This window comes from Pan troglodytes, chromosome 5, assembly GCF_028858775.2.
Source record: "Pan troglodytes isolate AG18354 chromosome 5, NHGRI_mPanTro3-v2.0_pri, whole genome shotgun sequence".
NCBI classification, from domain to species: Eukaryota; Metazoa; Chordata; class Mammalia; order Primates; family Hominidae; genus Pan; species Pan troglodytes.
This window is the reverse complement of record NC_072403.2, coordinates 57618790-57632054: the sequence shown is the minus strand read 5'-3', so window position 1 is coordinate 57632054 and position 13265 is coordinate 57618790. Positions and strand designations below refer to the sequence as shown.

At 33.0% G+C, this 13265-nt stretch overlaps 1 protein-coding gene across 6 annotated transcripts in view; it reads left to right on the top strand.

The window, feature by feature from the left end:
• PKHD1 (PKHD1 ciliary IPT domain containing fibrocystin/polyductin) overlaps positions 1-13265 on the top strand; it is a 484536-nt gene that overhangs the window by 311226 nt on the left and 160045 nt on the right. For all 6 annotated transcript variants that reach the window (XM_518534.6, XM_016955664.3, XM_009451446.4 and 3 more), the window contains 2 exons: positions 9768-9881; positions 12869-12956. In XM_518534.6, coding sequence (XP_518534.5) covers positions 9768-9881; positions 12869-12956 — 202 coding nt within the window. The remainder of the gene's footprint in view (positions 1-9767; positions 9882-12868; positions 12957-13265) is intronic.

The window sequence follows — 13265 nt, the reverse complement described above, 5'->3', positions numbered from 1 at the left end:
ACACGAAAATAATATCTTGAAACAGAAGAGGCAATTTACAAGAGGAAGTAGTCAGTAATATGAGATACAGTGGAAATGGCAAAGAAAATAGAAAAGAAAATTGGCCATCTTATTCCAGCTTTTTGTTTTTTATAATGGCTGATAAATATAGTTTTGACACAAATTATTACTTTTCATGTAAAACAAATAAAAATGCAACACTTACTGCTTCAGGAGCAATAACTTTTCATAAACTCAATACCATTTATCTATTCTTTAACAACTTCATTTTTTGGCTTTAGTATATAGCCTGAGGTGTCATTGAACATATTGAATTTCATGGTTGAAAATGAATAGTTGTCCATATTGAGTCATGGCATCAAACCTTTATAGGATTGCTTTCATGAATAACTGGTTTTCTTTTGGATGGTGAAATGAAATGAATAAATCGATACTAAGGAGAAAATAATTCCTCTGATATGGTGATTTTCCAAAGTTTCCTTTGTAGATTTGTCCCTTCCTCCTTTACCTCCTCCCACCTCCCTCTTTCATTGAATGCCAACTCAGTTTCAGGCATTCTTTCTGGCATTTGAATATTCCACAGTGAACAAGACGTTCAGTAGTGAACAATTCCTGCTTGCATTATTTTATTGGGGGAAACAGACAATTAAATAGTAAAATAAATGAGGAAGATAAGTTTAGATGGTAATACATTCTCTGAAAGAAATTAAATAGGAAAAGTAATTAATGAGAGGTCCAGGTTGGATGCTGGCAACCATATGTTAGATAGTAAAGACCTTTCTAACAAGTCAATGTGACATCAGACTGTAGAGACAAGAAAAAGCTAGACCTGCGAAGATTTGAACAAGAGCATTTTCAGGCTGAGGGAGAGCTAGTGCAAAGGTCCCGAGGGAGAAATGTGCTTTGTGTGGTAGTCGTGAGGCAGAAAGGCAGCCCCTGTAGCTAAAGAATAGTGAATAGTAGTGAGTTTATAGTGAACGTCATGAGTTTCATGGGCTAGATTTTGAGATATACAGTATTGCTTTCTAAATGAGTCCAAATTATGCTGAGAATTGCTACTTATTGATAGTCTCTTGAGTATGGCTTTAACAAGACAGAAATTAGCTTCACAAATATGGAAATTCCAGAGACATGAATTGTGATTTTAGTTTAGTAACTCATTGTACAATTTCTGGAAAATTCCCCAATAGAAGATTCATAACTGTGATGCTGCAAATCTCTGTGATTGTTTGAAACGTCTGTCTCGTTTTATTGGTAAGGAAACTGAAATCCAGAGAGATAATTGATTTGTTTCAAGGTCTCAGAGCTGACAAAAAACAGGACCAGGACAAATGGCTGTTTTAGCTATCTTAAATATCATCCTTCAAGCCTTTGCCCAGGACTACCTTTACTATTTAATGGCAAAAACCACAATTACTTTTGCACCAACCTATATGAAGCCTCTCCTGTCTCCATGCAGTAGATTTCAGTTACCTTTCCTTCTGATCCGTGCTACTCATTCATGTTGCCATTACTGCATTCGGTAATGATATGAATAGCATGTTTTAATTAGTGTCCTATCTCCATTATATGATAGACTTAATCAGAACATTTTATAACCCTAGTACCTACTGCATTGTAGAATTCTGATAATATGCTGTTATGACTAATAATGTATATATAAGTGAATGGGCATGTTTAGGTTTGTCTTTCAGCTCACTGCCTTTTTCTTGGAAAACATTCAATCTCCTTACACTTAAATGTCTACATCTGTGAGGAAGAAATTATGGTGTTAATGTTTAAATGACTACAATATATTTATCCCCTATGTGAAAGGAAAAAAGGAGTTACAAAAACAAATTTAAAAAGTTGATGTGTTGTAGGATTCAAAGTATTTTCATTTTTACAATCTGTTAGAACAGGAAACTGACTTAAAAATGTCCCCAACTCAAAGCTTGTTCAATAAACATTTGTTTGTTATTTAATTTAAATGTTTTTTAAACATATAAAAGCTTTGCCCATGAATAGCTGTCTGAGCCCATCCCTTTCATCAATATCTCCTCTTATATGAGACATTGTTCTCATGCTTTAACAAATATGTTCCTTGTTGTTTTAGATATCAATGCCGTTAACTTGTTATTGACCCAAACAGTCAACTCAATAAAGACTGTTTTAATATTGTACTTTTAAAACTGCAAATGAAAAATCTTCTTTTAATATTTTTAGAAGGACTTCAGATAGGGGTTACCAATAATAATACATTTGTATTAATTATTAAAATAATATAAAATAAATATATTATTTAAATAATATAAAATAAATATAGTATTTAAATAATATAAAATAATAAATGTATATAATTTTATAAAATTTATTTGTATTGTAAAAATACATTTTTGAAACACATATCCTAATGGATATTTAAAGTTTAATAGAACCCTCCTTGATCCCTAGTCAACAAGATATGCCCCAACCATTGGTATCCCTGGGGACACAGCAGTTCGTTGTTTCTTTGGCCTGTCACAACCAGGTCACATGATGCACTGTCTAGTTGCTCAGTAATTATCCTAGGCACTCGGGCTTTTATCCTAAAACTTGTCACATATTGTTTTTCAGGGTCAGTGATGGGTATTTGTCAGCCCTGTCTCACATTTGTAGCCAGAAGCCTAAGGTCATCATTAGCACGTGCCTTTGATTGTCAGGAAATGAAGTACTAGGTATATGGAAGTTTCTTTCATTGCTTCCATGATTGGGACTTTCTCAATCCTAAAGAAGAAGAAAAATCCATACACAGTTTATTGCCTTTCAAACTGACAGTTCTGTAAGGCTCATTGGATGATTAAGTAATAAGAAGGAGACAAACCTGAGAAAAGCGTAGATTAAAACATATCCTCCAGCTTAAAGCCACAATACCCAGTAGTCAGACCCATTGAACAGCCAGAGAGAATCTTGTATGTGATGTTCATTTAAAAAAATATACAAAGTTAAAAAAGTATGTCCTCCTTCAAATTTAACTATGATTAGAAAATGACACAAATACCCACATATGCAATGTGTATAATATAAGTGTACATAGATACCTGCAAAATAGATGGTTAGTTCAGTTTATTTAGATGCACAGTTCCCTAATCAAACTAACAGTTGTTTGATAAAATAAAAAGGTGACGTAAAAGGGATGTGACTTTTGAAGCTGTTACTTATTTAACCATTTAACCATTTGCTCCATTTAACCAGGAGCAAAAGTGTAAAAGCTTTGCCCCTTAGAGGTACAGGAAACACTAAAACTCATTTCTGTGCTTGGAAAGTCCCTAATAAGGCTGGCAGCCAACAGTTAAATAATACTTATTTCAAAATGATATTAAGAATAGAATGATCTGTTTATTTTCTGATGGATATTAGTTCTCTCACAACATCACATTATCCTTAAATCTATATGTGTGTGTGTAGTTTTAATATATTTTTTAAGCCAAACACTAATACAAATAAAGATTCTTCTGTCCTATTGGGACATCAGTTAGTCTCTACTAAAGGCATTTGCAGTAATCATCTTTCCTATTTTAATAATTTTTAAATCAGTCTTTCTTAAACTGTACTTTTGATTCATGAATCCATATAACAGTAATATAATATTTCTTAGGGATTTATTTAGTTATTAAAATAATTAATCATATAATAAATTTATTATAAACTAATTTTGCATACAAACAAAATAATTTTAGGAAATCTAGTGAATAAATGAATGAATGATTTTTTTTTTTAGTTAGAAAACTTACAGGAATGTTTCAGTTTAAGGTAAACTTTGTGTTTTCTGAAGTTCCTTGGGCTGGACATTGAAATAAGTAGTCACTTAATATTTTTGCTTTGAAATGTCTAGTGTCTAGCTAGTACTTTAGGAATTAGATATTACTTGCTAGGAAGAGCTTGCCTTATTTTTTTAAGTTTTCAAATTTAAAGGTTAATTTTAAATAAGTGTGATACCTCCATGGTTACTATTACTGTTTTTTTTACTACTATTATTAATATTGTTAAGAGCCAACATTTTTTAAAAACATGTATCATATACAGACACTGTGCCATGTACTATTAGCATGGACTAAATCATTTAACCTCACAAAAAATGGATGCTGTTATTGTGCCTATTTTATCATTGAGGAAGCTGAGGCTTAAAGAAATGAGGTAATTTGCTCGACCTTATGGAGGAAGTTTTCAGAATTTTTGTACATTTTGCAAGTAGTGAATGAATAACATATTTTCATGTTTATTTTAATATTTCATTAATTGATAAATTGAGAGGCCTCATTAAAAATGAAAATTTGTTAGCCTGAATAAAATCACTTTATGAGGGGTTGGACATTATAATTTGATAATGCCTACTGATTTTTATAACCAATTTGTATCTTACTGGACTGCAAGCCCCATTCTACCCTACATTTATTTTCAGATGGAATCAGTTCTACTGGGGAGGAATGTTTTAGGAATAAGCGAGTCAAATATACACTGGGAATTAAAAGCTAATTCAGAAAAAAAATATGTGCTGCAATTTAGTTGGTTCAGTGCTATTTACCAGCTTGGGTTTATATGATAGTAAGAAGGTTTTAGAGGCTCTGGTCTTCAGAAAATCACTATTACAGGGCATGAGAAAAATGGTTATGCTTTGGGTAGAAGCTCAACTTCCAAAGTCATCACCATTTAACCCACTTCTGAGGACAAGGGAAAAATGTACAAAATTTATTTTGGGGGTAATTTCTTTATCTTTCATGTGCAGTCGTGATATTTATAGAGTTTTAAGATTAACTCAGATAAAAATACAAATTATATAAAAACACAATTTGTTGCTTTGGATTCAGTGACTAGCACCTGCAAAATAGTATATTCAGAAGATGTGACTAAAATTTTGGCCAGTTTCCCCTCTTTTGATCAATAAAACTCATTGAAGAGTATTCTTGGAACATAGTCATTTAATATATTTTTATTAATTGTGGAAAATGACACACATATACAACAAATTTTATAAAATGAAAAATATATGCTTAATTAAACATTATAAATCCAGTCTACTGGATATGTAGTGAGATCTCATTCTTGTTTTAATTTTTATTTCTTTTTTATGATATGATTCAGCATAGTAGAATGTATTTATTATTTATTTGAGAGTATCTTGTTTTGTGAAATAGCTGTTCTCTTACTCTTTTTTAATGATGAATGTACCTGTTTTATATTGATTTATCAAAGTCATTTATATATTTTGGAATGTATCTTGTGTTGGTTATAAGTAGTACAAATGTCTTTTCCCACTCTGTGGCTTGCTTTTTTACTTTCTTTTTTTTTTTTTCTTTGAGATGGGGTCTCTCTCTGTCACCAGGCTGGAGTGCAGTGTGGTGCGATCTCGGCTCACTGCAACCTCCGCAACTGGGATTCAAGCTATTCTCCTGCCTCAGCCTCTTGAGTAGCTGGGACTACAGGTGCGTCGCACCACGCCCAGCTAATTTTTGTATTTTTAGTAGAGACAAGGTTTCACCATGTTGGCCAGAATGGTCTAGATCTCTTGACCTTGTGATCCGCCTGCCTCGGCCTCCCGAAGTGCTGGGATTACAGGCATGAGCCACCACGTCTGGCTGCTTTTTAACTTTCTTAATGGTATTCTTTGATAATTGGAAAGATCTTTAATATAGCTCACTTTTGAAATTTTTTTTATTATGAATTGTAAATTTTGATGGAACTATGGTCAGAAAACAAATGCTGTATAATTCCAATTTTTAAAAATTTGTTAAACTGCTTTATCATCATGATATGATCAATTTTTTTAAATGTCTTGTGCAAGCTTTAAAAGAATGTGCATTCTTTGTGGGTCTAGTTTTCCATCTATGCCTGTTATGTCAAATATGCAAATTGCATTATTCAAAACTGCTGTATCATTATTGTATTTTTTTTTTAGCAACAGTTGTGTTGGCTTTACTGTAAGTATTATAGGTATCTCCATTTGTCCTTGTAGTTCTGTTGATTTTTGCAGTATATATTTTTAAGCTATAATGGTAGGTACATAAATGCTTAAAAGTTGTAATTTACTGGTGAAATTAGTCTTTTATTACTATGGGGTATTTTTCTTTATTCCAATTTTTTTCTCCAGGAGGGTTGGTAAAAATTACCAAGTTAAACATTTCTGGAATAAAATATCTTCAAATAAACTCTGCTGGGAGTACATAGTTTCTTCTTGCGCTCACTGAGAGAAGGAGGCAATCTGGTAAATGGCCCTTACAGTATAGTTTTAGAAGTATTGCGGCAAAACATGGCATTCTGTGATAGCCCTTAGAAGGTCACTTAACCCAGACTTAGTTGACAAGGGCATTTCCAGAAGAGGTGGCATCTGAACTGGGTTTGAAAATATGTAAGAGTTGGCCATGACAAAAACAGGAATGAAGGCAGAGGGGGGCAGAGGCAAGGGAGTATATGGTTGCTTGGGGACTTGTATGTTTCAGCTATTAAGTATGTCAAAAAGTCTGGGAAGAAAGGAAGGAGGTTAAAATGGACAAAAATATTTCTAATTGTTTGCTATTTCAAGGTGTTTTTAAATGTTGCCAATTATAAATAAATAACACTGCAGTGGAGAACTTTGAGCATTATTCTTTGTTCTTGTCCCCTACTAGTTCTTTAGGACAAGTTTCTTGAAGTAGAATTACTTTAGCAAGGGGTACAGAAGATTTTACACACAAAAGGGGGCATCTAATTCAAGATCATAGAAGGCTTTTAGGAATAAATTACGGTGGAGCCAAGTTTTGAGGGATGAATCAGAGTTAGTTAAGATGAAGGTAAAACATAAATGCTGGGAAATCTCATGAGCACAGAGGAGAGTGAGTTGAAGGAAGGGTAAATAATTTCTTATGGGTTGGCTTGGTACAAGGTCTGGTGAGTCACGTTGACAGAGTGGGCTTAAGTGCAGACTAGCATTATACTTGATTCCATCAAAGAGCTTTAGTTAATAAAATAATGAAACGCCTTTTTTTCTTATTCTTACCTTTTGAAGTTCCTGGAACCCATTTGTACCATATTCCCCAAATAATTATAATGATTATCTTTCATATGGCAGAACTCATTTTCTTCCATCTCTCCAGGTGATTTTAACATCTGGAACACATTGTTTCCCCTTCACTGCCCACCATCATACTAAGTAATGCCTGCTTCCCTTTACTTCTTTTCTATTCCTCCATATCCACACGTCTTAGGATGGTACTTATTAAGTCTAAGGCCCAACTTCACCATTTAACAGCTGTGTGATTCCTGACAAGCTACTTAACCTCTCTTTGCCTCAGTTTCCTTATCAGAACCTCAACTGTATTCATCATAAAATTGTGAGAATTAAATTGTGCATGTGGAAATATCTGGAATGTCTTTGCAGCACAATGACAATTATTTTCCCTCCCATTATGAATACATAAATTTGCCCAGGTTTAATATGCTTCTTAGTATAGTTTAGAGAAGCTTTACAAAGGTAAACCAAGGATGAGCTGCGTATCCTGAGCATCTTCTGTCTCAGAGGTGGCTACCCTCATTTAGGGGCAAAGTCCACGCTGGAGAGAGCACCTCACCTTTCTTTGATTGCTAGATTTGAGAAGAAAATGAGGATCTCAGCCTTTAAAGCTTTCCATTTATCAGCTTTTACACATTCAAGAAGCATTTCATTTTAATATTACAATAGCATGTATTTCCTTCTCTTAGGTCACCTTTGCCTTCTTTGTACTTAGTCCCTATTCTTCATCTTTCGTTTTCTCTCAGTTACAAAAAGGAAGCCAAATTCTGGCCATTGCAGATAGCAAAAGATCACGGCAGGCTAACTAATTTTGCCCAGACTTTCTGCGAAAGCTCCACATGTGCTGCAGTGTTGGGTTGCATAATTGATTTAATCTCTAATTTTAGAGGAACGCTGAACTCTTTTTGTGGGACTCTGCATACATTTCTCTAGGGCAAAAACTGTCCTACTTTTTTCTCTCTGGTATCTCTTTAGTGCTAGGCCACTTTTTTTTTTTTTTTCCCAAAGACTCTAAACTACCCTCCGTGAAATAAATGAAATCACAGTTGGAAAACAGCTTACTGGACAGACTTGTAATGGCAAGATAACAGCTACGCCATACACATTTACTAAACATTTTCATCCTCCCCTGCTTCCCTTCTTTCTGCTCTAGCACATCTTTATTTTCACTAAGATGATGCATCAGGCTCTCAGCTGAGGAGTGGCATCACCTACACAGAGGAGCAACACACCTTTGCATATTATTGGAAATACATAGGCTTGCTCACCCATTGACCTACTATATGCCTCTAGGCAGATTTACTTACCTGTCTGAATCTTGCTTGCTTTCAGCAGCGTACTAGAGTAATGGCTATGAAGGCTGAACTGTAAAAATAGGTATGTAGCAAGCTTTAGACTTACCTTGTGCCTTTTGGCTATCCAGGTATATAGGAAGTGTCAGGTAGGGGGGATGATTTTATGTTGCTCAAAAGACCAGCAACCAAGATGAAAACCAGGCAATTGTAAGTTTACTAGTTATTTCACATTGTATTTAGCAATGTCATTTTTGGTTATCTTTTTGGGAATTTATAAACTGGGAAGTCGCATTTGATAGCTGGTTGTTTTTATTAACCTGTCTGATTTGGAATATAATTTTGGGATTACCTTCCCACCAGTTACTTCTCAAACAACTGACTTTAATAACTTTAATATTTTTGTACTCTAAGACATACGTTCCATTGAAACTAACCTTCCTTAGGTCCATACTCACTAACGCTAATTTGACACATTCCCTGAACAATTCTCATACCATAGAAGTATGAATTTTCATACCAAACTCCACTGTTAACATCAATAAAATTAGGTCAGAAACAATTCCAACTGCTGTCTGAGTATCATAGCCTTATGTCTTTATGAGTCTTTATGCTGCTAAAAGAATTTAGTTTTAGAAAATAACCTCTTATCTGTTAAATAAACACTTAGCATAAACAGATCTTTGTTCAAATAGATTCTGTTACTTAATAGTTGGATCAATTTAGACAAGTCCCTTAACCTGTAAGCCTCTTTATGTGCAAATATTTAAAACTGGGATAATAATTATACTGACTTCTCAGGTTTGTTGTGAGGAGTAAATGCTAAAATGCATATAAAGAGATTTGAAGGTTATCTAGCCATAGACAGTGTATCAGGCAGGTTTTGCCATAATAATGGTGTGTAACAAATAATCCCCAAATCTCAGTGGTTTACATCAAGAAATATTTGTGTTAGACTTGGTTGAACTTGGCTCCAGCTTGTGTGTTCTATTCAGGTTTGCTCTGCATATCTCTTCATTCAGATACCACAGGCTATTTAAGGAATTCTGTATTCATGGTAGAGAACAACATTGAAAGAGATCTGGTAAAAAATGAAATAAAACAAAACAAAACAACTTGCCAAGTCCCTTAAAGCATCAACTGAAAACTAATATTCCTACCACTTTCACACAAATTTCATTGGTCAAAGCAAGTCATATGACCATGATAAATATTAGTAGGTCAGGAAAGTTTACGCTACCCTGATAAAGAAAGAAGAGTGAATACCTGGTGAATAATACATGAGTCTCCTTCAAAGAAGTTTACTGAATCTTTTTTATCCTACTCTTATTTCATCTGCATGACCATTGACTCCTCCATATAGTCTACTTCACAGTATCTACATTGCATTATTGAAATTATACCGCAATTTCTCGCTCTCTTTCTTTTAATTTCAAATTGATTTGAATGATAATACTTTTCTTTGTAAACAGGTACTTTAGAAAATCCCTTAGAAGAGGAACAAAAGCTTCTGATTCTCCTTAGAGCCTCAGAGGGAGTCTTTTGTGACCGTATGAATGGAATTCATATTGACCCAGGAACAATTGGTAAGAGTATAATATAGTTTTTATTAAAAATAAAATGCAAGTGTGTGTATTGTATGCTTGTGTCTGATAGAGAAATACTATTCATAGAACATATGCTAAATTCCAAACGCCCTTTTAGGCAATTTATATTTATTATTTCACTTACCAGCTCTCTTGTGAGCAGTGTCCATTTTAGAGATGTCAAAACTAAGACTCAGAGATGATGAACGACATGCAGAAAACCACACAGCTTTATAGTGTCAGCATTTGGATTAAGATCCAGATTAGTCAGACACTAAAGTTTCGACTGAGTCAATGTTATCAACTATAAATACTACTCGATTATTGATACATTTATACAACTGATAGATCTATAAATTAATAAGAAACATTCACTGTTGACAATTTCTTTATTTGCTATTGCCACAATACCAAATCCTATTTTAAATTGGTCTATGTAAAAGTACAGAAACGGGGACTGGCCTTGTATAACCATATGTATGTATCCCCAACTAACTCAGTTTTGAGGGATAAGAGAATGTTCATCAAAGTATTTTCTCACTTTTTCTATATGGGCATTACTAATTTTATAAGTAAAGAGGGATAACTCTTGGCATGAAGCAATTTTCTTCAAGAATGTTCATTTTTTTTGGTTATTTTCCCTTACTTATATAATAGTTCACTATACTTTATTACTCTTTTAGATATTGTATTGTCACACAGCTTAAATATGTTATTATATTTAAAAATATGTTATTATATTTAAGCTGTGTGACAATACAATAGCTAAAAGAATAATAAATATGTTATCATATTTAAGCTATGTGACAATACAATATCTAAAAGAATAATAAAATATAGTGAACTTATTTCAACTATAAGTGAGAAAAAAATTAAAAGAAAAAAATATGAACATTTTAAAAGAAAATTTGTTGTTAATTTTCTTGGATTCTCCCTTAGATGCATTGCTGTGTTGGAGATTTTCAAGTAAGCCATTTTTCCTTGTGGAAAAAGAGCAAGGACCATCATTTCTGAGGTTTCTGAACACTATGAGATATAAATTTAATATTCATTAGCAGTCAATGGCTCCCTCTCTGGATCTCAGTACTCAATAGAGTGGAGACAATAATGTTAAGCTAGTATGAAGTTTCTTAACTTAGTTCCATAATATATAACTACTGTCATATAATACTTTGATAGCACTTTATAGTTTCCAAAGGTTTTTTCCATGCATGCTATTTATTTTATCTTTCTAATAACAAGAGGTTCAAGAATGTTTTAATTTTTCTAAGTTGACAAACTAGATGGATTATTATAAGAATATTTGATCTTCTTTTGCCTGTGGTATTCACTCTTTTCTGTAGCGTGATAACACTGGAACAAACTTTCTGTTAGGACTATCCACAGATGCCTGCTCTGATCCCCGATCCTGGCTGTACGGTCAAACTAGTGTCTTTGAAATTTTCTTTGATACTAAATTGAAATAAAGAATGAAGTATTTCTTTTACTGCATGCTCAAATTTTTGTAGTATCATAAGTAGATGACAAATTTTAATCGTATTAAATCATTTGTAATCTTCTTGAAACAACTAAGAAATGGTGTCATTTTACAGTAAACCTTTGATGATTGGAAATGACCAAGAAATCTGCTTTTCTGGTCAATTGAATTTTCTGGATAATTCAAATTTAAGGACATGAACTGCTTTTTGTTATAAATGCTTTGGTTGGAAATCTCTTTAAATTACTTCAGGATCCTTCTCAGCCTAGCTTACTTAGCCTATAGTGAAAAAAGATGGATTTTGGTTTTAGATGATGATGTCTTATGAAATATATAAATGCTATTATGAAAGATTGGTTTCAGGACACATCCTGAAAATGGGGTTCTTTTTATATCCATTTATCCTGATTTAGTTTTCTTATCTTCTGACATTTTCATAGTTGATATATGGAAAAAATGTGGATGTTGATATAAACAGTTGGTTAAGTTCTAATTAATTGGGATTTTTTTTTGGTCCTTATCAGATGAACACCAAAGGCATATTATTTGTACCTTAGTGGTTTCCTGCTTCTTTTATTTCTATGTTTTCTGATGAAAATTGTAAAATTTTTAAATTTTTAGATTAATGACTTGCAATAAAATACAGTGCATCAATCCAGGGATATGCAGACAATACATTTGGGTGCAGGAATAAAATATTAGAACTTCTATTCCAATATATATTAGTATATTCATATATGTGTATATTTTTTATCTAAATATAAATATCTGAGTTATCTAAATAAATATATATGTGCTTAGAGTACACAATCACATGTTTTTTCTTTTTCTGGTGAGGTTCATGGTCAAAACATTTTAAACCACTAGAATATGAGGAATTATGATTGAAAATGGCAATAAAACATGTAGGAAGAAAGACATGAAAAAATAAAACTGGGCTGTATCAAGCACATTTCTCCTAAGCCTTTAATTTATTAGTCTGAAATAAATTGCATTTTGAAACAAAGGACTTAGAAATCTCTCCCTTGATATTTATAAGACAAAATATTAAGTCCAGCCACTAAACATAAAGCTAATAGCTCCAAAACTCTATCCTAAGGAAATAGAGTTAACCATGCTTTTGGAGAACCTAGTGTGTAACAAAAAATATCAAAACTGGTTAACTTCCAAAAGAATTGCAAATGGTTTGGAGTCACATAAGAGTGGAAAGGAGTACCTCTTCAACTTTAGTCATTAGAGTGGTCTATTTTCCCACCTTTTAGATTATTGTGATGTGGTGTAGCATTCTTTTTTCTATAGCATTTGAGAGAATAAATTTCACAGCCATGTGAGATATATCTTAGTATTGTAAAATAGAGCATTTAAATAATGCTTTTGATAATATGGAACCTTCATATAGAGATTCTATATCACATGTTTTGCACAACAGCCTCTGGAATGACTTTTACTTACCTGGCTTTCATTCCTCTGAAGGATTTTTCTATCCAACTGTTACTCCTTTTATTTTCAGGGGTTTATGGGAAAGTTCAGCTTTACAGTGCTTATCCTAAGAACTCCTGGACACATCTTGGAGCTGATATTGCCTCAGGAAATGAGAGGTAAGGAATGAGAGTAACTTAGGGCTTTTTCTTGGTTGTTGTTTAGGTTGCTTCTGCTTGAGATTTTGTTACAATATGAAACTGATTTTTAGGTTAAACATAATTAAAGGATGAGCAAGTAGAAAAATAAGCGATTATAGGGAATTTAAAAAATATCTCTATAACATAACAGAAGGAGAACAAAACATGCAAAAGGTAATAGAGGAACACAGTTTATTTCAGGAGAAAATTTTAGATAATACATAATTATTGCTGTCCATAAAATCTTAAAATATATGAATTCCATGAGATAAGAGATGAAGTATGAGG